General features: G+C 38.3%; 1 protein-coding gene across 3 annotated transcripts in view; it reads left to right on the forward strand.

Moving 5' to 3' along the window:
- GALNT18 (polypeptide N-acetylgalactosaminyltransferase 18) overlaps positions 1-24,116 on the forward strand; it is a 251,920-nt gene that overhangs the window by 126,875 nt on the left and 100,929 nt on the right. For all 3 annotated transcript variants that reach the window (XM_075502133.1, XM_075502132.1, XM_075502131.1), the window contains exon 4: positions 6,255-6,421. In XM_075502133.1, coding sequence (XP_075358248.1) covers positions 6,255-6,421 — 167 coding nt within the window. The remainder of the gene's footprint in view (positions 1-6,254; positions 6,422-24,116) is intronic.

Consider the following 24,116-nt stretch of genomic DNA (forward strand, 5'->3'; position numbering starts at 1 on the left):
TTTTGCAAGAGTTTTAGTCCTATTTATTTCATTTATGCCAGAATGGGACTTTTTTCCTCCCATACATCTTCAACTTTCATTTGCCATTTTGGCTGATCACAAAATGTTACCAGATCTTGAAGAAAGTACAATTCTGTTTCTGCTTGTGCTTCTGAGAAATTCCTATTCTGTTGGAACTAGAGCTCCCTCCCACATATGTTCTTAAAACAATACCTTAACCCCCAATGCTCTAGTGATATGCTTTATTGCATCCTGTGCTTTAAAAAAAAAAGTGGAATAGATGACATAATTTAGTGATTAAAACAAAAAAATGTGTTCTCTTGCCATTGTTGGCTGCGATACCCATGTCACTCTTGGTGAAAGGTTCTCAAAAATTGCAGAAACTAATTATTTTTCATAATTTATATACTTATTTGTAGAAGGTCTCAGAGATAAGTTATTAATACAGGAAATCATTCTTGCTTTGTTGTTCTTATTGCATAGTTATGCTAAACTAATTTTGATGTGACTGGCTAAATTGTCTTATCACAATGCATATATTCTAGAGGAAAATAATTTTCTTGTGGACAAATATTTGAAAGAAGATTCATAATGTATGCTGTCCTTCATTTACCAGAGTTGTGCTTGAAATAGAACACCAGGAGTTTCTCTAAATTTCTGGTAACCATGACAACTGTTACTTTAGTGTCATTAGCCCAATGTAATTTAGCAGAGTAGGTTGCTAGAGGTAATTTTCTAGCTACGTTGGGATGATACTCATTGTTGGAATTCTAAATAATATTTAGAATTTATATTTTAAAATTACCCAGTCACAATACTGAAATATACTCTCTACTTTGTGGATTTGTTTTTTTAGTGACAGCCTCGCTTTGCGGAGGGGCAGGCAAGGGGTCTTGTCCGAGGCCCCTGGCTGAGTCCAAGGCAGAGCTGTCACTGAAACTTGTACGTTGCTGGTTGCCACTCGATCGTTCAATTCTTAGGGCTTAATGGATCTAAGATTTTGATCCATACAGTTTCCTCCCTTTTTCCCCCTTTAACATATGTTTTATACACAGATACATGCACCCTTTCTCTGTAGCTATTTCTTGTTCATTCCTAGAATTACGGAATTTTATTCCTCATAAAACTTGGCATAAAGAGGCAGACAGACATATGTGTGAAACTGCACAAGTGCTCTGCATTCTGTGCATGATCTGAGGTGTGTGGGTTTAATTCTGATTTGTTTAAATTAAAAAAAAGTAGGTAATTTTTATTGTCATCGTCTGATATGAAAAACAATGTGTGCAGGAAAATGCATTTTTTAAAAACTCTACACACATTGAAAAAGAAGCAAATTCAAGCAGGAAGTAAAGATGATAAATGAGTCCGAATGAAAAAATGAAAACATGAACTCACTTTAGGAATGTACCCTCGTTGAAACAGAATCCATTTGAAAAGACTAAAGAAAGTAGACACAACAGGAGCCTAATTCTATTCTCTTGTATCTTATGTAGTTATCTTTTAATGTATGGTGGAGCAAAAAGACATTCACAGCATTAAACACTTTGTTCTTGTCTTGCGCAAGGTGCCCGACAATGGAAAATCTTGTCCAGTGTGACCTAATTTGAAAAGATGTAAATGAATGCAGGTAGGAAAAACAATACAAATAATTTCCTTTAAATGGATGGAAGACATGTCAGGAGCAGAAATTTTGTTTGAACGTTTCAGTTTATGCATAGATTTATGGTAGGGCAGCAGTGTTTTGGGGGCTGTTTTTGTCATCTGGAACATTTTTGGAATATAGTTTGTCACTAATTTCCTACAAAAGTGTATTTTACATATATCTCAATCTTAGATTAATTAACAGAGGAGGAAAAAAAAATAGTTTTTAAGGAAGCAACTTCTTTGAACTATTTTCAGTGTATTTTCATTGCCATTTAAAATATTTTCCAAAATCACTGTGTTCCTCTTTATCTGATAGGTGACATATCTTACCATTTTGCTAGAGTTCTGTTTTTATCTTCTTTGTACATTGGTATGGCTGAGGATCACAAATATTACTATGCCTAAGCTAGACAGCTAAAAGATAGATTGGCTGTAGCTTTGTTTGCTGGACCATTTTATATCTCTATGCATTTTGGCTGCAAGTGAATCACTAAAATAACAGGCTAGTTTGTGGGCCGTTTGAAGCCCAATTTTCAAAACTTGGATGAAATTTCAATTATTACATCAAACAGAAATGTGCTAGCTTTATAAGGGTGTACAGGTGTAGAATTTTGTTAGTAATTTCTCATTATGCCCATGCAAATTTTTACATCTAACTTGCATATAAGAGGTGACATCCACAAAGTAATAGTATCCAGACTGCATATGAAATTTTTTTTGTCAATGCAGAACAGCATGCACATGCACACACACCGTATGCCATGAACAGGACTGTTCTTCAAGGAGCTGGATCTGTAATAGTCTTAGCATGTTTTGGAAAACTGTGAGGGTTAGTATTTAAAAACTGTAGTGTGATCATAAGTACAGGGGCCTCCCAGACACTTTGAGCCTGAAATATAGACCTTGAAAATCCCGTTTTCACATGCCACTTAACCCTGGTGGCACCTAAAATTCACATTTGCCAAAGATTCACCTCAGATTTGACAGTGCTGAGCCCAAATCAATTTGTACTCAGTCATCTATGCAGTGTTTTTAAGCCAGTGCTTTAAGAGATGGTGCACCACAGAAGATGACCTTTCTTTAATGAATGATTTCAGAGGTTAAAATACTCACCCTAGGGTACAGGGGGCAGGTGTGGAGAACTGTCTTTTCTCCTTAAGAAGATTTGAAAACTTATGTGTGTATATAGAGTTGGGACTGTTTAGCCTAGAGAAGGGGAAGCTCAGGGGCGATGTCATCTATGTGTATAAATATCTGAAGGGAAGCTGCAAAGAGGATGGAGCCAGGCTCTTTTCAGTGGCGACCAGTGACAGGACCAGAGGCAATGGGCACAGACTGAAACACTTTTTTACTGTGAGGGTGACCGAGCACTGACATAGGTTGCCCAGGGAGGTTGTAGAGTCTCCATCCTTGGAGATACCCCAAAGCTGCCTGGACAGGCTCCTGAGCAGCTGGCTCTAGGTGACCCTGCTTGAGCAGGGGCTTGGACAGGATGACCTCCAGAGGACCGTTCCAACCTCAGCCATTCTGTGATTCTGTATTGCTTCCTAATAAAGTGCCCTGACACCTGATTTGCAGGCTCTGTGAAGGTGCCTTTATTCCTTCAGCCAAAGCAGCACTTCTTAAATGAAAACAATAAATATTAGCTTGCAAAAGAAAGAAAAAAGTGATCACGAGTTACTGTGGCATTATAATCTAGAAGATTGGACATAGCCATAAGGGGTGAAGTCCGGGGTTTAAAATGCATGAACATCCATTGGAATGGGTACTGCAATACAGGTCCTTGGAACACAAGGCTAGAGAGACTTACTTGGTATCAGTCCAACCTAGCGTACATTTAATTGCTCCACAGAAAGTAGAATTGCTCTGAAAAGGGGGACTGAAAATAATCACACCGATCTGGCAAGTAGTTAGATAGCTCTCTGGGGAGATCAGGGAAGATTGAACTCATGCTCCTTCTGTCCTGGTTGAAGGTTTTAACTCCAGAACTACTGGCTAAAAGAGAAAACCAGTGCTGCCTTGCACTAGTTGTCTTCTGAAAGAAAAGGCAGCTCCCTCTGCCTCTTCTTGTAAAGTTTTATTTTGAATAAAAAACACTCAGGTTCTTATCTCTAGGAAAGGACCTGTGGCTCTGATTAATTCAGAGGGCCCACAGCACTTAATGGAGAAAGCTTCTCCTTTCCTGTCTTGTGGGTGTGCTTCTGAGCAGCTACGTACTTTACAGGTTACATATCACTGTGCTGAAAGATGCAATATTTAAATTTCCTTTATGAATCTATTGATAAGTCCTTCTTAGAAAATCTTGATTGCCAGCAAAACTCCCTGAAACCAGTAAGAATCACGACTGCACCTGCTTTTAAAGGCCAGGTATAGAAGATGTCCAAATGTAAGCCTTTGTGAAAATCAGATTCTCATAGAGTAGTGAAATTTCATTACAAGTCATCTTTAATGAATTGGCATTCACTTTAAAGAAAAAAAAAAGGGGGGGGGGGGGGGCAATTGATTATAAGTGGCACAATGACACTTCCACAAGCTGTTGTTACATTTGATCTGCTGTCCAGCGGTACTCAAAAAAAAAAAAAAAAAAAAAAAAAAGTTACATGCTTTTAGCTCTCCTGAAAGCTTCAAAGAAAACTTTTCAGTCTGATGCTTAAAGCTGAAAGCTCTCTTACCAGTGAAAATAGGGGACTAACACACCAGTAGAAATAAAAACTGATTTTGGAAAGTAAGTTTTGATTTGCTATGCGGCCAAAAGACCAAGCTACAAGTGGGAATCAGTAATTCCAAACACCATTTTAATTGTTTCGCTCTTGTATTGATGCCATGGAACAAAAAGCTGTGGATCTCTGTGAACAGGTTTCTTATTCGTTTCTGAAAGATGAGTGAACCAGCTTATTAAAAAAAGTAGTGTACACCTTAAGGATAAAACTGTTGTCGTTACTTTTTCAAGACTGTGGTTTCTGTCTTACATGTCTATATAATTCTTTCACATGGTGGCAGAGAGAAAAGTACCTACAATATTAAATAACTTCTTTAATGTGATTTCCATCAGTTTCAAACTGATGACTGAATTGAGAAAATTGGTTGACCAGCTGAATTTTGAATATTATGTGTATCTCAGTGTTTTTGGATGTCATGTGTCCTGTACACTGGCTCTTTTCAGAAGCTTTAAAAACATACATGCAAATTAATCATCTTGATTGAACTTAATTTTTGTGTAACATCCAGCATGTGAAGAGGAATGCTTTTGTGATACTTCTCTGTATTTATTGATTATACAGATTAAAATACAAAATCCAAAAAAATGCTATGCTTTGTCTTTGAACTGAAGAACAAATTTAGTTAAGGAGTCATATTCAAGCATGATGTAAAAATTCTGAATCCCTTCATGCTTACAGTATGCTAAACATTGGCTGTTAGTAAAGCTTTCCACAGCTTCCAGGCGTTCCTGGACGTAGCGAACCTAGGCACGTTCAGAGTAGATAGCAGCTTCAGTGTTGTCAGGAGGCAGAGAAGAGCATTAGCATCATCATTTCCATCTACAGAGCCTATCGAGAAATGACGCCTGGGTCAGCTGGTGGCCTAATTTCATCCTAGTAAATAGTTTCAGACCTGAGAAAAGGTTAGAATTAACCGTTATTCAGAAATATTGCATTAAAATACTAAAAGTTTCAGAGAAAAGTAGTTAATTACTTCTGCTTGATTAACTTGTGGCTTTATTAAAAAAGCAAACATTTTGCTGACAGTTTAAAAGGTAGAAATTGTTAAAAGGGCTTTCTATTCTTCATAAAATTACAAAATTTAAATCCTTTTTGAAGTGGAGAGAAAAAAAACCATAAAACATTAAGGAAGTTTGAAGCTGTGGGCAGCACTTCCATACCGCTGTTTGTGTAAGCAAAATGGAATGTGGCTAAAATATATACATTTTTAAGCAGCACAGGAAAATCCACCAGGTTATGATAGTATTCCTCATTGTGATTAAACCTCTTGACTGAGCTTAGAGATAAGCTTTCCATCCTTGTGCCTGTTTTTCTGGCTACACGGTCTGTCTTAGGTTTTGTAGCAGGATGTTCTTTGGAGCTGGATCTTTTACTGTGTTACTGAGTTGAGAAAGAAGCCCCTGATTTTGACTGAGATAGATGGTAGATTCTGTTGCAAAAATAATTAATGTGACTATTAAGAAGATGCTTTTTAAAGTAAGGGGCTAACTCTGTTTATTCCTGTCTGCACTGTCCAGAAAGACTGCTTCCAACTGCTGTTGGAAGCTGCATTTAAACAAGAGTTTGCATTTGGTTTGCAAACTAATTTTCAGTGTTTTGGGCCTTGGGTGGAAAAGTGAGCTCACTGTAGGCCTTGGTTGCACAGGCAGATTCAGGAGATTGTTTTCAGGGATTCCTTTCTTTAGATAGTAATTCATCTGGTTCTTGCCTATATGTGCTCTGAATAGGCATGGGGGCCTTCTGATCCGTGCCTACAAAAGCTCTGTTATTGTTCTTATGGCTGGGGATGGATTTCTCTGAATCAGTTTGTGTTGACATCATGACTTCCAACAGTTTACATCTTTTTTTTTTTTTTTTTTTTTTTTTTTTTTTTTTTACCTTTTTCTTCAGGTGCAGAAACCTTACATTTCCTGACAGGCTTCCTGAGGTCAGCATTGTATTCATATTTGTTAATGAAGCTCTCTCGGTGATTCTGCGCTCCATTCATTCAGCCATTGACCGGACTCCTGCTCACCTGCTCAAAGAGATTATTTTAGTTGATGATAACAGTAATAATGGTAAGAGGTTTTGGTTTGGTTTGTGGGGTTTTCGTTGGTTTTTTTGTTTTTTTTTTTTTTTTTCCCCCCATAGAGGTTGGATCATACATGAGAATCCTTGAATTCTGGCTCCTGCTGACTCCAGCTCATCCCATTGGCATTTCAAATGTTGTCAGTGTATTTCCTCCCTTCTTCATCCCACAGTCTTGCTGGGCTGTCTTCAAATATGCACAAGTGGAGCATGTTAAAAAGAGTATGTACAAAGATAGGATGCCGTTTCTATATGTTTAAGGTGCCTGGTAAGCAGAATTTTGAGTGTAACAATAGATTAGAAACCTAAGAAGTTTTACTCTTAGTACTTTAGAGTCCTTTCAAGATTATATGCTTTCTGTGCTCTTCCTGTTTCAGTTGTATGATTGCATGTGCATAGTCACTTTCTCTTTTGTATAAAACATCTTTCTGTTTCTTAGACATCTCCTTTAGATTTCCAGTTCTCCTCTCCCTCTCCCTCTCCCTCTCCCTCTCCTCTCCTGCAGCATTTACCTTGCTGCTTTTCTACTGTTTGTACTCAGGTTTTGCTCTCCATGATCTGAAGGACTGGACTGCCCATGTCTGATTGCTCAGTGCTTGCCGAGGTGTTTGTCAACGAGGCCATGCTGGGCATTATTTACAAGTCTTATTTTCTGGCAACTTTACCGATGAAATTTTAATAAGCACAGGATGCTGAATTTAAAGAAAAATTTTGCTCTGCTGGGGGTTAATTCTGAACTCCTAAAATACAAAGCAAATCTGAATTTATCCTGTTGAAGGAAAATGCTGAACAAAGGGCTTCTCATATTCTTGCCATCATTACAGCTGTTATGTGATTCCCTGTAGCTAGATCCTGTGACTTACTGCTGATCATAAATGTATCTCAGATTTGTACAGAAAAGAAACATATTGGGAAACAAGTAAATAAGTTCCCCACCCCAGGCTATGCACTTCATCATCTCTTCTTCTGCTGACTATCAATGAAGGAAAAAGTAAAATCCTGATTTGAAGTACACACAAAACCCAACAACTTGATGTAAGCTTATGTCAAATATAATTCCACTGCCAGTGAATAATACTATGTTTAGAGTTACCTAGGGCTGACCGAGCTTTTCTTGAAACACCTACTCATGGAACAGTGTGGGTAAATTGGCATGCAGGATTTATGACTTGTTATTCTTAGTTTATGGCACAATTTATGATGTAGCAATGCAATGAAGTAAATGAAAAAATCACATGAAACAGTCAACTATGAGTAAAGTAAAAAAAAAAAAAAACCAACCAAAACCCAAACAAACAAAAAAACCCCCAAACCAAAATCAACATGCATGCACACACATACACACACACATATACGTGATTCAGAAACATCTTGTGAACTGAGGCAGACTTTTGATTTGCTTCAGCATGGAGTTCTGTCATTTGACATAGTTTTACTGATGCGCTCTTGCTGGCCTTAATTTTTGCCCACTCCCTCATGCAATACATGGCAGTTTGATAGGAAAAAAGAAACTGAAATAGAGCTTTGGTTGGTGGACCTGGGCTCTGGCATGTGTTTGTAGGAATTCATTCCTGCATCTTTCAAGCAGGTACGGTTAATGTGATGCCAGGAGCTCAATGAATCTGAATGGCTATTGGTGTTGCAGGGCCTCAAGCCTCTGGACACAGAGGAACTGGCCACAAAGCAGTCATAGAAGAAGAATAATAATCTGGCTGAAAAAAGAGGTTTCTAGAGTTTGAGTCTGATTTTCTATAATTTACAGGCAATTATTCCAGTGGGCACATTGCAGAGCAATGTCAGAAACGTCAGTGTTTCTGAGAGCCTGTCATCATTGTGACGAGCTCACTAACAAATACACTTTGCAGTCTGCTCTATGGGCTTGTCAAAATGATTCTTTTTCATTATTTCGTACCTGAAATAGATAAGAAATCACAGGCACCACTTAATCTTTCAGGAAGACCTGTTCAGCCACATTTTGTGTTAGTACCAGTATTAGTACTGTACAGTATCATATTTTTATGGTTGGCTGTGCCTTTTATTCAGGCTTGCCTTTCTTACCCTCCAGTGCTTTAAATCCTTACGTTCCTGGCCCCAAACAGGAGGACAGAAATTGAGAGGAAGGTAACCTTTGGTTTGGCTGTCTTGGCGTGGTGTTACATGTCATTCTATACAAAATCACCCTGTGCAGGGTGGTACTTAATCTCCTAGAAAAATTCAGCTCTCTCCAGGATTTTCTGCTACTCCTCTAACCCTTTCTCTGGCGTCTCTTCCCTGCAGTAGTAAATTAGATTCCTACAGTCCTCTTTATCCCATAATGTATGCTGAAGAACTGGTAATAGGCATCTATTTGGAGAGGATGGATGTTTGGTAGGAAAGGGAGCGATTGTAAAGATGATTTATGGGCTTTTCTATTATTAGTTTAAATCTTGAAATATTTATTTTACAATTTACTTTTGCTTTTACAATATTCTATTTTCAATTTTTTTCTCCTTTCTAGTGTTGCTGAAACTAATCCTTTATATTTAGTGTCATTCTATGTTTTTTGTTAGTAGCTCTTTAGCTTGCAAGTGTTGCTGCTTGTAAGATAAGTGGGTTACTCTGGGTTTCCCTGTAATGTTACCTGAGGGGGCAAAAGCTTGCTTTGTGCTTGTGTCTGGCTCCAGACTGTGCTTCTTGCAGAGACCTGTCAGAATCCTAATTATAAGTGGTATGTTTACTGTCAAGCTTTCACCTGGGATGCCAACTTTTACAGCTCAATGTAAGACTTTTTTCAGTGATGCCACAGCCATGGATTTCACAGGCAAGAAACATCGCACTATGGGAAGTGACTAGAAAGAAAAAGTGAGAACAGAGATCAGGCAGAGTGTAAATGAACGCATTTTTTATTCTGAGTCTCTTGTGCTGTTTGATTGGGTTCACACAGCATAGTGGTTTAAAATAAAAGCAGATATGATGATTGGCACTAGAGGAGGGCACTAAAATTTCCTGCTTCTGAGGGGAAGCAATATACTGATAAAGTGGTATAAATTCTTGCTGATGCCAAATTCTGAATCTAGTAATGAACAGCTGAATTCATCCCTAATTTCAGTAGATCTCTGTTTCAGAAAAGAGCAGTGGAAGAACTAGTTGCTTTTTAGAATTCCAGAGGGCTGATTTCAGAAACCATATATTCAAGTGTATGACCAAAGTCTGTACATTTGTCTTGAACAATATAAGCTATAGTATTTTATTTCATGCACTTCAGGGTATGTCAAGCAAATTATCTATGACTTTCACTAAACCTCAGTGCAGTTTTTCAAGTTCCCAATTATGTTTCAGGAGACTTCAATTAATCTCTTTTTGAAGTTTCCCTTTTTTAAAATAAATGTTTCAAGTTAGGAAACTGTGAAAATGCCAGTGTGTGCCATTTAAAAGCAGAAAATAGATTTAACAGGTCCCAAAATTTTGATCCTTTATTTTAATAAAGCTCTTTGCATGGCTTAATGTGTGTATTTCACCATACCATCTTTTCCAGTGGAATTCTGAGAAGCATAACACTGAAATGTTTCATATATGCTGTTAGGTATATTAGTATTAAAATTTAATTTAATTGAAGGTTAAAAAAAAAGTGCGTTTCAGTGACTGCCTGTGTGCTGTATAACGAGAGCAAAAGATTTATTAAAAAACCAACCCAAATATCAGTGTTGTTCATTTCGGTCTCATTTGCATTGGTGTGAAATAGAGCTACTGCACTGATTTCAGCTGTTTTACTGTAGTTTTAAGTGCTGTCTGTCACTCCTGAATCTTTCCCATCCTCCTCGGGAATGCTGTTTGCTTTTCAGAGATAATATACTCATTAGTTTATAACTTGGCAATAAAAGAATTTGTTCATCTTTTCCTTCAGAAGTGGCAGAGTTTTCCAGCTGACTCAATGCAGTTGAGGAGAGGGGTGGGCAGAGAAGAGGCTTTAAAAAAACTTTAAGTGACCATACCCATGACTGCTGATAGTTAATTAGACCTCAGAAATGCTTTTAGAAAAAGTGTTGCCTGAGCTGGGGACTACTGGAATAGTGTTTTATTCACTCTGGCTTGTTGCATCCTGCCCTCTGGGGACAGGGTGGTGACCTGTGCCACTGGAGTCCTGTCTTGGCTTTTGAGTCTGTTTGCTGGCATTGAGCCCTGCTGCATTATGAAGCACCTCTTGAAGATATTTTAAGATGATTTGAAATCTCTCTAAAAAACTCATTGTGAGCCATGATGTGTTCAGCTTCACGGGGAAGCAGTATGCATTAATGTGGCCAGCGTATGCCTTACAAAATTTTATATTATAGCAATAACGATCATCCTCTATGACATTTTTTCATATTAACATTAATAATAAATGTTGCAATAGAGGCTCAAATTTCATAAGGTTTCTTCCTTTTTCTTTGAATCATTACTTATGAATGAAATACTCTAACATGCTCAGTTTAACGATTCTCATTTTGTTCTGAGAATTCCATGAATACAGCTATTGAATTGCAGTAATAATGCTGGATATCACAGGATGCTAATTTTATGACTTGCAGGGTCAAAGAGAGTTGGCACCAGGGGGTAGAAAGTGGGTCAGATGCAACTGTATCACCTTGGAGAAATTTGCAACATTGTCCTCAAAACACTGAATAAAAAGAAGCTTTTCAAAAAGCATCCAGAGCTTTTCATTAGAAAGGTATATTTCTTCTTTGGTTATTTTTAAGAGATATTTAGGAACAGAAGATAATCTGGTTTTTTTTTTTTTTTCTTTACAAAAGCAGTGACGAATAAACCTCAGAAGTACTGTTCAATGCATGCTAGATTTCATATTACAGCATAATTTGAAGATGGCTTACCTGTAGACCAGACAACTATGAATGTTGATTTTCAAAACCTATTAATAAGTCTCCTAGGGAAAACTTTAGGACTTGCTGTCCTTCTGTTTGACTTCTTGTTCTTCTCTTACCTCAATGCCAGCAAAATTCAAAGGCAAATAAAAACATTGAAAAACAAGGAAAAGGCCGAACTTTATTCAAACCTGCATTCACTTTTGGGCCATGGTTTATGCATTGTGAAGGCTTTGCTTTATCTGCCTAGATTCATTCCCCCCATTAGTTAAAGGTCTTGGTGCTGAAATCCTTCTTATTGCACAGTCTTTACACAAGCAAACTTTCAGTAGTGTTGGCAGGGATTTACGTGAAAGAGGGTTGTGTAATGCTAGTTAGGAATCAGATGCTAAAAAACATATATTTTATGTATAGACCAGGAGATCTGTCTCTCTTGTAGATTTGAGAACAGCATGCGCTGTTATTACAAGCTATGCATTTTACTTGTATAGTAACATTTAGCACAGAAACTTGAATAAATGAAGACAATTCTTTGAGCATATGTTTACTGCTACGTATTCTGTGCTGATGCTAGGACTGCAATGGGGTGTGTCTTGGCTTGTGTGCCAGCTACTGTAGATGCATCTGAAAATATGTAAGAAGAAAATAAGCAGAAGCAAAACATAGTCCGCTGGCCATCTGCTTCAGCAGTCAGCAGAAGTTAGCAGAATGAGAATGTTGTTCTTATTCTGAGGTGTGAGAGAGTGGAGTACGTGGACACTTTGGTTCATGTCCCAACGATGACTGGCCATGCAGCTCAAAACTCTTGTGGAAAAAATTAAGAACCACTAACATAAATGGACTGTGAGATTTTTATGAGGACAGTAGGTCCTGAAGACGATGTCCTAGAGTGGCTGCAGACTGCTCTCTCCTCTTACTTGTTAGTCCTTGTGACATTGGATTTGATACCTGCTGTAAAGGGAGGAGGTTGTGGAGTAGGATATCAAAAGGAAGGGAGCAACAGAGCAGAAGAGAGAGTGACACTGCCGATGAAGAAGGCTATCTGTTCCAACTACTCTTGCCCCTCTTTTGCTTTGATTTATCACTCTTCACACCTTTTTCTCCTTGGGTGTTGGTTCCTTCTGTTTTCATCCAGGGGTGGTCTATATCGTTGGTCTTTATTACCTCAGTCCACTTCCTTTTTCCTCATTCCACCTTGGCAGTCTGCTCTTTTCAGATGTTCACTCCCTCACACCCATTCCATACACCTCATGCTTCTTTATAGGAGCTTGTGTCTTTTATTTGGGGTCTCCATTTTCCATGTTTTCAAATTCCAGTGTACCCACTCGTCTTACCTTCTCCGTGTCTCCTCCACCCTGGTATTTGCTGCTCTTTCTCACAAAGTGCACTCCTCCATTTTTCCCATCTCATCATTCAGCTCCCCCTTGCCTTTAGCTACATTAATTGAACTCCTGCCTGACACATCTCCCCTCCCTCCCTTCCTCCTCCCCCCAGCAGTATTCTGCTCCTTCCTTCGTGGCATATTTTTATCGTTCTTCTATTTTCCTTGTTTTTCTCTCTGACGCCCCCTTTTCAGGCATGTTTTTCCATTCTCTTTTGCTTTCATTTAAAAAAAATTATGTTGTATTCTTTTAGATCAGTGTTTCTAACTCTCCCATATCTGAACTTCATACTGTGTCAGACTCAAATCATGTTGACTTGCATTCAGTCACACATGGGGACGGGGATAGCATCCCTTGCTGGAGGCAAGACTCTGATTTTTGTAGCATTGTAATTATAGTTGTGTGAAAGCTGTTTTGATAACCAGCATGCAGTTTGCTTTGTTTTATAATGGGAACTGTCACATTCTCCATTCTTTATAACTGATGTGGAAGGTCCTTAGCCTTCATTTTCTGGAAGGTTAGGAAAGCTCCAGCTCTGTGAGAGTGAGGTGGGGCTGCAGGACCACTGCAGCTAAGTGTGGCTCTTCGGTGCATCCCAGAGAACTCACACATCTGTTGGGCCATTTGCCTCTGTGGAAGTGTGTGCTCAGCAGGTGTTTGCAGTGACAAAATGGCTTTTCAAAAGGACAGTTTTATTTTAATATATGGTCATTTTATCTTTTATTCCATCCACAAGGTAATTTAACTCATTCAGTCCTAATACGCTTGCAGTGTTGCAGTCTAAGAAATACCTTTTGCTATGTCAGATTCAGTACAGCAAGTCCAAGAGGAGAGAGCAGCTGCTTCTAAAACCAGCATTTTCTGTACTTGCAGTCTAATGTAGGCAGCAGAATAGAGAAAAAGTTATTTTATGCAACTCCAAACCTTATCACCAGATAATTATTTTTTTTTTTCTAATAAGACAAACCCATTGCCATTAAACTAAGCTTTAAGATTGGAATAACAATGTATCTGATTTCAGCGTGGGAGGAACTAATCTAAGTGTCATCTCAGCGGTATCTACGTGCCATATTTAATCCTAATGGAAGAGAGTAAAGTGGAGTATCTGAACTACAATATAGAAAATGCTGAAAAACTGGAGCTAGGAAACAAAATCCGGGGATGATTTCAGCTGCAGTTTTACAGCTTTCTTATATCTTCTTGTTTTTTCATATATCAAATGAAACTGAAAGCTATACTGGCATTTTTTCATTGTGGTTTCGTTTTAGCTTGAGTCCCAGTGTTCCAGTTCATAATACTATGTATCTATTTTACATATGCTGTGTACCCTATATATGTCAAGTAGAGCAATGCACAGTGAGTATTTTCTCGTTCTTCACCCCCGCGTCTGTTCTGCCATCCTCTAACGACACAGTCCTTAGTGTGAGCACAGTTGTATGTGTTCTCGGTTTACTGATCGTATCAAAGCCCAATACAGACAATACAGCTGAAGTTCGTAGGTGATAAATAGCTGAACGTTGGCACTTTGGAATCTTTTGGAAGAATGATTTGGGCCAACTTATAGGAAATATCATCACCTGTGTCAGGTGTGATTCAGAAACCATATGTGGCCCACAGTGTTAAAGACTGCAGTCAAATTCAATAAGAACAGGCTAGTTTTAAGCTCTTCTGGTAGCAAGGAGTTCACCCCAGGTGCATTGGAAGTGCTATGGGCTGGTGGCATCCTGACTGTGAGAATGCCAGCGTATAAATGCTGCCTTGGTCCACTTCTCAGTACCATCACTGTGATTTTATCCTTAAAATTAATTACTAGAGATCTCTGAGAAATTGCTTGATTAAAAAAACTTTTTTTCAATTTTTTCCCCTCTCTCACGTTTGTGGGATTATGTTGCCTTCAAGAATACTTGAATGTTTTCTGTTGATAACGTTCTCAAACACATCTCACTGAATTTAAGTAGCAGCCGTATGTATGGATCCAGTGCAGTGACAGTCATGTAGAACTTGAGAAGAGAGAAGCACTGATATCTGTTGATGTTAGTAAGGTAACTCTGGTTTGATCAGAGACTATTTCTTTTTGACATCTTTCCCCATAAAGTGTCCAGAGATCTCCTTGCATCTAGTAGAATTTGTATTTGAGTTATTCTAGTAATGTAGGCTGTTAAGAGCCTGAATGACTTTTTAAAGGATTTCTTTCTCTTTCCTTATCAAGAGAATGGTACTTACAATTGCAAGAGTTTGACAGAGGGTGGGGAAAATACTCTGTAGTGTTAGGCAAAGGAGTTAAAAGAATGTGTCCTATATAAAGTAAGAAATACACATTGCCTTTTAAATGAACCTTGTCAAAATTTACCTTTTCTTCCTAACCCAAGCATACTTTTCTTAAAAAGAAAAATTAATAAAAAGATAACTAACTTCCATAAAATTAATGCTGAGTTCTTAACTTAAACTGGTGGTAAAACTTCCTGCCAGAGCTGATAATTTCAAACACTTCAGCTTCTTTGTGATAGAATCTGAAAATTCTTAATATACTGAAGGGTCCAAGACATGATAAGAAATTTGCCTAAGGAAGTATTTAGGGGTGTTTGAGTGTATCACTGAATGATAAAAATCAGCAAAAATATGTGAATAAATTACAGACTATTCTATGTTCACCCAATAGGCATACACAAAGGCATGTGTATAGGCATTGTTAGATACTTTAAAGACATTGTGGAACCTACTGTAAGTCTAAAGTTCAAGTACAGAACCTTTTATCAAAGAATATTTGAATTCTTGTTGTGAATAAAAAAAATCAATTCATGTTGACTTTTCTTTTGGCATACTTTTTCTGTAGATATGCTTGGCATTTAATTTTTGAAATTGTTCTCCAAGTATATTGGATGACCAAACTTTAAATTACTTGACTTCACTCGTTCACTGTTAGTTATTTGTAGGGCCATTACTCAAATGGTTTTCTTCCCGTTTTCACTGGAAAAGTAACATATTTTAAGTAGTATGTTTCAAGTAGCAGCCTGGGAAGCTTTGGGGAAGCTCTATTTAAAACTTTATGGAAACTGTGATGAAACTAGACATAAAAGCTAACATTTCCGTTTATGATGATGGAATTAACATGGGAAAAATGAAGACTTAGAGGTTAGGTTGTAAGAGAGTGAAAATTTCTGCTTGTTTTTCCTCACCCAGTTTATTTGGAAAAGGTGTTTTGTTTTTCTTGGGCCTCCATACCCAGAGTCCTTGTTAACGCCACTTACTGGAAGTCTGTTTTGAGAGTCTGGGTAGAGAGAAATATAGATGTGAGTCCATATGGAAGGAGATACAGGTTATATACTAAAAGCTTATCCTTCATGTTCTTTATGATCTTCACAAATGTCTAGAAGTCTGTTAGCTTTTTGAGTAAGTTCTGCAACCTACTTCATACAGGATAGGGCAAGTCTTGCTCTCCTGGCAGTCTGACGAAGACTTCTGACTGGGGCACCTGCATGGAGCTGTATTCCCCATTAGCCTCCTGCCACATGTCTATGACATTTTGCAGTGGAATTTGCAAATAAACTGATGATTTTTTTTCAATATTATTTTCCCTTCAAGTGTAATCTGAGAGGAATGGTCAATGCTCCAAAGCTTTCTCACAGATGTTTTTGATGCCAACTCAAAGGACAATTTGCCTTTCATTAAAATTAACAGGGTTTGTATGCACTGCAGTGTAAACTCTCCAATAAATGATTTAGAATCATGATGAATGCTAAATAATATGGCAGCATGAATCATTGTTGTTTTCATTTGGCAGCAAAGAAAATCTTGATGGAATTGCTAAGTGCTCTCAGTTCTCTCAAGATAGCTTACTGTCGTCTGCTGCATTGTTCCTTTGCTCCTGACACACTCCTTTGGCCCAATGCCTGTCTAATCATTGTTTAATGTTTCAAAAGCTGCCATCTTTTATTTGAGGCAGTCTTTTCAAGCAGTACAAATACCGGCAGATTTGCATACAGTAGAAATAATTGGAAAAATAAAGTAAAAAAAAAAAAAAACCAACCAAACAAACACAGCAACCCAGGAAAATGAAATGCAAACAGCATTAATGCTTTATGAAGCTGAAAAAAATACCATATACCTAATTGAATTACGGTGAAGTTTTAGGAAGCTTAAAGATATTTCTATGGCTAAACACATAGTCTATCAGTTTTACATGCTATGGAACGATTATTCCTCCTGACCTATTGCCCCTAATCTCAATCCTTGCTCATGTGCACAAAGTAGAAAGAGAACAATAAGGTCTTCTAAAATGGAAAACAAGTTGACAACTCATTTGCCAGTAGATAAACAAGTTGACATCTCCCTTGCCAGCAAATAATGATTTCCATTTTTTATTACCATGAACAAGTACAATGTCAGTACCTGAAAAATGTACTTACACACCCATGTCAAATAAGTGACTATATCTCCCTGCCTTGTAGTATTTTTATTACTGTATGAGCAACAAGTTTAAAACATTTCCCTGTAGCCTGCTTCTTATATGAAATGTCTAGGATTACTTTTTAGTGATGTTTGTGCCCTTGAAACTTCTTTATGCCTTTGACAATCAGTTTTGAACATGCAAGTGAAACTGTGTAGCACTGGGTCTGGTTTTGTGTTCTCTCATCAGATGTGTCTCAGTTTCCAAAGGAATGTTTCTTCTCTTTACCCATTTCCCACACATACAGATAGATAAAGCTTGAGGAATACTGCGGCAAAAGTTGCGTGACTGTGTGTATGGTTTATATCTCACACACAGGATCTTATGTACTGAGACTAGCCCTGATGTAAGTCAAAACATATTCCACAAGTAGCATTAATTTTTATTAATGCTATATTTGCTGCACAGTGTTGTATAGAAGGGCAAGAACTGAATGAGGATGTGCCATGACAACCTCTGGAATGCCTTGTGTCCAAGATGGATTCTTGCTGAGACCATCAAATTGTCATCTCTGGGAACACTGTCTCCAAGATGTGGGAAGCTGGAGAACTGCTAGACCCTGAAGGTTCCCATTCAGCTAGAAATAAATCTTATGGCAGCTCAACTTAGAACATTAGTCCAATGTTAGAAAAATTTGAGGAAGCCTTTTTCACCAGAAATTGAGCAGAGAGGTTAGGAATTCATAGTTGTTGTTTGCCAGCATCTCTAGCAAACTGGAGAGATTGAGAGAGGCAAGGAAGAAGGCAGTAGGCAGAAGCAATGCAACATGCTTTCATGTCAGAAGGAAATGGTTTAGCTATAGTATAGCCAAGAAAAAAGGTAGATTGTAAAAGAAAGGAAGATTTTGTGACTGAGAAACAACGCCTTGTCCAGAATTCCCTTCTGCTGGGGAGCCCAAAGGCTACGTAAGGACAAGAAAAACAGTCAAGTTTATTTTGCTTTTTTTGTGCCTGTATCTGCACATTGCTAGAGCTATCTGAAGTAAGTAGTGGCTGACTTGTGAAATTTTCATCTAGTCTGTCTCTTTGCTTCAACAATTATGTCTTCCAGAAGAGAACAACAGCAGAAAATAATGAAGTTACAGGAAACCTCAATGGCTTGGTAAAAAGAGCATCATCACATGTGGACATAGATGGCGTTCCAGGAGAATGATCACATAGATCATAGGAAGAGAAGCGTGTCAGATGAAATAAGGGAATTTGTACTTTAGTTTTATCCTAGAAGCCTGAAAAGATCAGTTGTTATACAGTGATATAGTACAGTACTTTATAGATTGCCTGGTGTTCAGTTGACCCTGAAATGTAGCAGTATTTTATGCAAGTCTGACTACACTTTTACTGACCCACTCTTCTCTTGACTTCACATATGAAATCTGAATAAGTGGCTCTATTATTGTATGCCCCAGTAGGAGCTCTGGAAAGAATTTGGTGGCAGGACATATTGGTAGTTCATATCCTGGAAAATACACTGAGCATGTGAAGTACTCTGTGTTTCTTAGATGGTCCTACAACAGCCTGGAATACTCTACAAAGCTTCAGGTGTCATGCAGGCATGAGCACTCCAGCAGAAGACAGATCAGTAAATCCAGTTTAAGGCAGTCAAAATTACCATTTTACAGCACACTGTAGAATTGGATTTTCTGTTGGTTTTGCAGATGTACACCCATAGTCCCTGAGGTGAGAATGGTACAATAATTGTAGTGTTCAAGCTTCCATCACAAACAGCTGGTTTTAAGTTGTGGTGTGCTGCTTTTCTCAAAAAAATTAAACTAGACATGATATCAATTCTAAAGAACAAGATTAGATACATGAAAGCTCTCAGTTGAAAATTATTCTTAAAAATGGAAAGGAAAAAAAGAGGATATTCCCTTACTTTAAAAAGTTTGGGGATTTGTTTTACCTTTTTGTTTTCTATAGGAAGAGCTTTTTTTACCCTTTGCTTATGTCAGCATTACATGTTTACCAAATGTCTAAAGCTTTTGGGTTTTGTTTTTAGTTGAAGGGCTGGTCTTGAAAGGTGTTGACTGCCTCCTAGGACTTCCTTTTTCATTAATAGGTTGCATTCTACAGTGTGATGTAGGTTTGTTCTTGTGACATAGAAAAATATTATCCGTAAAGTCGTATAACTAGTCCAGAGAGTGTTACCACAAAATGAGGGAAATCCAGTCCTTCAGTGATGTTAGGTCAGTATAGAAGCTCACGTATCCCACCTCCTCAAGTTAGAAATGGTTCGTCATTACCAGAAAGAGTAGTCTTCCCAAATGGATATAACTGGAACCTCTGTGATCCTGTCAGGTCTTATCAGAAGTTTCAGCTCCTTGGAGCTCCCATCTGAGGGACTGGCCTATGGAGACTACCAGGAAGATGAATGCAAAACTAAGCGTCAGCCACCTTCAGAGAAACGTAATTCTGACTGCATGCTCAGCATAGGTTAGCCACATCCAATATTTGTTCTTTTTGGCACTCTCTTAATAAGCCACAAAAATTAGGAAGTCAGGGGTCTTTTAAAGTATCTAAAAAGAAAAACCTCAGGGGAGGTGAGTTAATAAAATGGTCCGTTAAACTAACCTTCATTTTATGGCCCTAAATGAGGAACATTGAGAGAGATGACTTAGTTACAGGAAAATGGATAAAAAGGGTCTAATCAGCTTTCCTTATAATGGAAAGTGCACTAGAAAAATATGCCTGTTGCATCAGAATGTATCAAACTGAGTTTAATCAACTGTGGATTACTGCACAACAGCTCAATCAACTTTAGGACAGGAAGAAAGAAAGTAGAGGAATTATTTAGTAGAACCGTTGTTGTGGTTTAACCCCAGCTGGCAACTAAGCCCCACCCAGCCGCTCGCTCACTCCCCCCTGCTGGGATGGGGGAGAGAATCAGAAGGGTAAAAGTGAGAAGACTCCTCGGTTGAGATAAAGACAGTTTAATAGGGAAAGCAAAAGCCACGCATGCAAGCAAAGCAAGGAATTCATTCACTGCTTCCCATGGGCAGGCAGGTGTTCAGCCATCTCCAGGAAAGCAGGGCTCCATCACGCCTAACGGTGACTTGGGAAGACAAACGCCATCACTCCAAACGTCCCCCTCTTCCTTCTTCTTCTTCCCCAGCTGTATATGCTGAGCATGACGTCATATGGTATGGAATAGCTCTTTGGGCAGCTGGGGTCAGCTGTCCCAGCTGTGTCCCCTCCCAGCTTCTTGTGCACCCCCAGCCTACTCGCTGGTGGGGTGGGGTGAGGAGCAGAAAAGGCCTTGACTCTGTGTAAGCCCTGCTCAGCAGTAACTGGAACATCCGTGTGTTATCAACGCTGTTTCCAGCACAAATCCAAAACATAGCCCCGTGCTAGCTGCTATGGAAAAAAATAACTCTGTCCCAGTCAAAACCAGCACAACTGTAAAAGAAGATGTATGTTCAATAGTTCATTTGACTTCCTGGGATTGGATTGCCAAAGTTATTGAAGTAACATGAAAAGCAGCAGTGTGTGATTTATATCTCTCACACAGGATATTATGTACTGAGACTTAGCCCTGATATATGACAAAACACATTCCACAAATTGCATTAATTTTTACGGTGCCACACAGTGTTGTATACACCCCTTGGTTCAGAGATCATATATGCTATTTTCTTGAAAAATACAAAGCTCTCTGGATGGACTGTCCTCTGCTACACTGCTGCTCTGGCTGACTTTGCTCTTTGTATTAGAGCAGTAATGGGAGTGATTCATTTAATCCAGAAGAATGATCACTTAATTTATACCAGATATAGCCTAAGTTAGCAAATCTGTATGCTGAAAATGGATTTTATTTCAAATAATTTCAGTCCACACTCTCAAAAACTTGTAACCACAGCAGGTTACTTTGGTTTTCAGAGCCAAGTTTTCAGCTGGCGTATCTTCCCCTACCTACCTATCTCCACTTGAACTAAGTGGATTTCTGATTCTGGCAATTTTTAAAGGTTCCTGTCAGTGTGAAAACTGCATTTCTGTCTGTGCCATATGTACCCATTACAGTAGAAATTCCTGTGATTTATATAACTGGTTGTGATAGGGGAAAAGTGTTTTCTCTGCTTTTGTGTTATATTTTTGAAGTTTGATACCACTTTCAGTATCATGTAGTTACCTGTGTAATCAGTTATGTGTTCGGTAGTTTCCTGACTAAAAGAGGCCCGTAAAAACATCAGTAACTATAAAGTAAATAAGTTTCTAGTTTTTAAGGGATTCTTTTAGAAATGGAAAGGCATTCTTTGTGAGTTTTGGATAATTCGCTTAAAGATATTGTTGAAATTGAGGGGTAAACTCTGCCTGCATTATCCTGTTAACAGCACAACCCTTGTTGACATAAGCTTCAGCCCAGGGGCTCAGTAGCATCCCAAAAGGGCCTTGACTAGTGACAGCCGAGAAATACACAATTTATATAGAATAAATAGCCTGTTTTGAAGGGAGTGTTGAAGAGATTCTTGGCCTGGCACGTCTTCATTTCTAAAAATTCCAGTATAGGCACTGTACATTAATCCTGCAATAGCTGCCTAATAGATCGGTGTTTCTTTGGTAGTATGAGGCACCACCTATGCTCTGTCTGGTATTCTTTTGGAAAAATTTAGGCAGATTTCTCTGTAAATATTCTGCAACACGAACTTTAATACAATTCTGATTCCAACTGTTCATCTCCCCCAGGAGACAAAAATTTACGTGGTTTCTGTGGGTGAACTGCCTAGTGAGGGAATTAAGTGCACAGGAGTATGGAGGACATGCCTCCAGAGCAGGAGGACCAGGAGTGCTAGGGGATGGATCTACACTGCGCATGCTGCTTGGAATAGGTGAGCTTTTCCAAGGCAGGAAGGAGTGATGACAGATAGCTGTTGTGGCCATGCAGGACATTCCTTCCTTTCTCCCTAGGAAATAAATGCCTCTCCAATGCATGCCAAATCACAGTTCCTCTGAAGAAGGCTTGAGGAGTTATGCTGCTTGCTCAGGTCTGTCCCTGGAGTCAGGTTCCAGGCTCCTCAATGTGTTTGTTTGGCATTTCCGTCAGTAAACTCATTTGCTATTGTGCTGTTCCTGGCACAGATGCAAAAATGGGAACAAGTCAGCTCAAGGCAATCTCACTTAAAATTCAGTCCCCTTTTGAAAAGTATCTAACCCTTTTAACTGTCCTGTTTTGTTCATTAGGGACTGAACACTGTGTCACCCACCCTGATCATAAAGCCTAACTAATTGCTCACAGCCAATTCTGTATATTTATAATAGATTGTAAGCCTGATTTAGTTGTGATTTATATGTTTTGTGAGATGTCACATGGAAACAGTGAGGTACTCCTTGGTTAAGGTGCTATTTAGCAGTTAGACTCATTATGGATCCTGTCCTCCTTAATGCCATTACATTCAGTGAAAATATTTATATCGTATGGTACCATAAATTATGAATAGGAGCACCAATGTCTTGGCTTCCATAAACACAGTGCTAGTTTACCACAGATGTGGTATACACATAAAAAAAATACTTAAAAATCCAAGGACAGTAAGTAGTGTGACAACTGCCTGCAATATTTATTAGACAAGCTACAGATTCTTGTCACCCTATTCCTTTTAACATAATTGAGAATAATTGAAATAACCAAATTATTTTTTATCTGAAAGGGAAATCAATGCAAATCATAAAACAGCTGTAGACTTTTTGCCTGAGAAGGTAGATCAGTTTCATTCTTAGTCAGCTGATTTTAGTAGATTTTGATTTTTTTATGGGCTGTAAAATACCTTTCCCTAAATCATCTATGTCTGTGGTATGATTTGAGTTTTTGGGGTTTTTTTTCTGGTTTAACTTTTAAGTCTTAAAAGATTATTCTTTTTTTTCCTTTTATTGAAATTGATAGTTTTATATCTTAACACCTTCCCTGTATTTCTCCTGTAGTTTAGTATTTGAAATGTTTTTTCTTGAACTAGTTCTTTGCTTTTTTTTGGTTGTGTTCAAGTCATTTGGCAGTGAGCAAATTTCGACAGTTTTTCCATGTTCTGTATAAAAGCTGTTTTTTAAATGTTACTGATGACTGTGTAGTGTTTAGAGCCAGCTATCCATCTTGCCAAATTGTTAAAGCTATCATCCCCCCACAGGCTGCTGGTGTGACTATTCAGTATTGCTCATGGGAGGATACTGCATTTTCCAGTGAATTTCTGTTCAAAAAAAGATCCTGCAGCTTCGCGATGGGAGATACTGCTATCTGCCATTCCATTTCCCCCATCAAAGGGTGATCCTGAAATACCAACTCCAAAAGCAAAGTTGCTACACTGAATTTTCGGTCTGAAATATGTTAATATTTATGAATGTTCAAAAGTGGTTGTTACTCGAGTTCCTGTTGGTCTTCAGGTTTATGAGAAAAAAATTTTCTTGTCAGTGGAAAGTTGCAGAAGGAGTTTTAGATCTTTTATTGCAGTTCTTTTGTTTTATGGCTCATGGTTCTTGTAAATAGTTAGTCTGAAGCAGATTATTTTTATGGTTTCAAACGCAAATATCTAGCTTTGATTACTATAGGTTTGGAGTATTGTGATTTTTAACTGTGCCAGACAACAAACTAATGTATACTGTTAATACATTTGTCTTTACCGTATGCTTTGTTTCATCCGTCTATAAAGAACATGGGACAATATTTGCTAGTAAACCTAAAAAGAGATGAGACAAGCTTGTGTCAGGATTAATTGAAACATAGTTCCCTCTGTGTTGGGGCAAGAAGAAGGACCAGACGGTCTCTCAAAGTCCATTCAGCGCTGCAGTCTTTGATTCTCTATTCGTCAAACTATTTTTGGTCTTAAAACAGAAGAGCTCTAAGGTGCAGTTTATAAACACTCAGTGATTAGTCAGCATGTGGATTTTCAGGGCAGGGATTTCATATTCTAACAAGGCTGTTATAGTTTCTGACCATCATAAAAATATTTCAGGAACTGTTCTTCCTGTTGAAGGGAAGGTGGAAAAGTTGCAACCAGTAGTAGAAAGTTCTCTTTGTATTTGGTGGATTTATTTTTATT

This window comes from Mycteria americana, chromosome 5 (assembly GCF_035582795.1).
Source record: "Mycteria americana isolate JAX WOST 10 ecotype Jacksonville Zoo and Gardens chromosome 5, USCA_MyAme_1.0, whole genome shotgun sequence".
NCBI lineage: Eukaryota > Metazoa > Chordata > Aves > Ciconiiformes > Ciconiidae > Mycteria > Mycteria americana.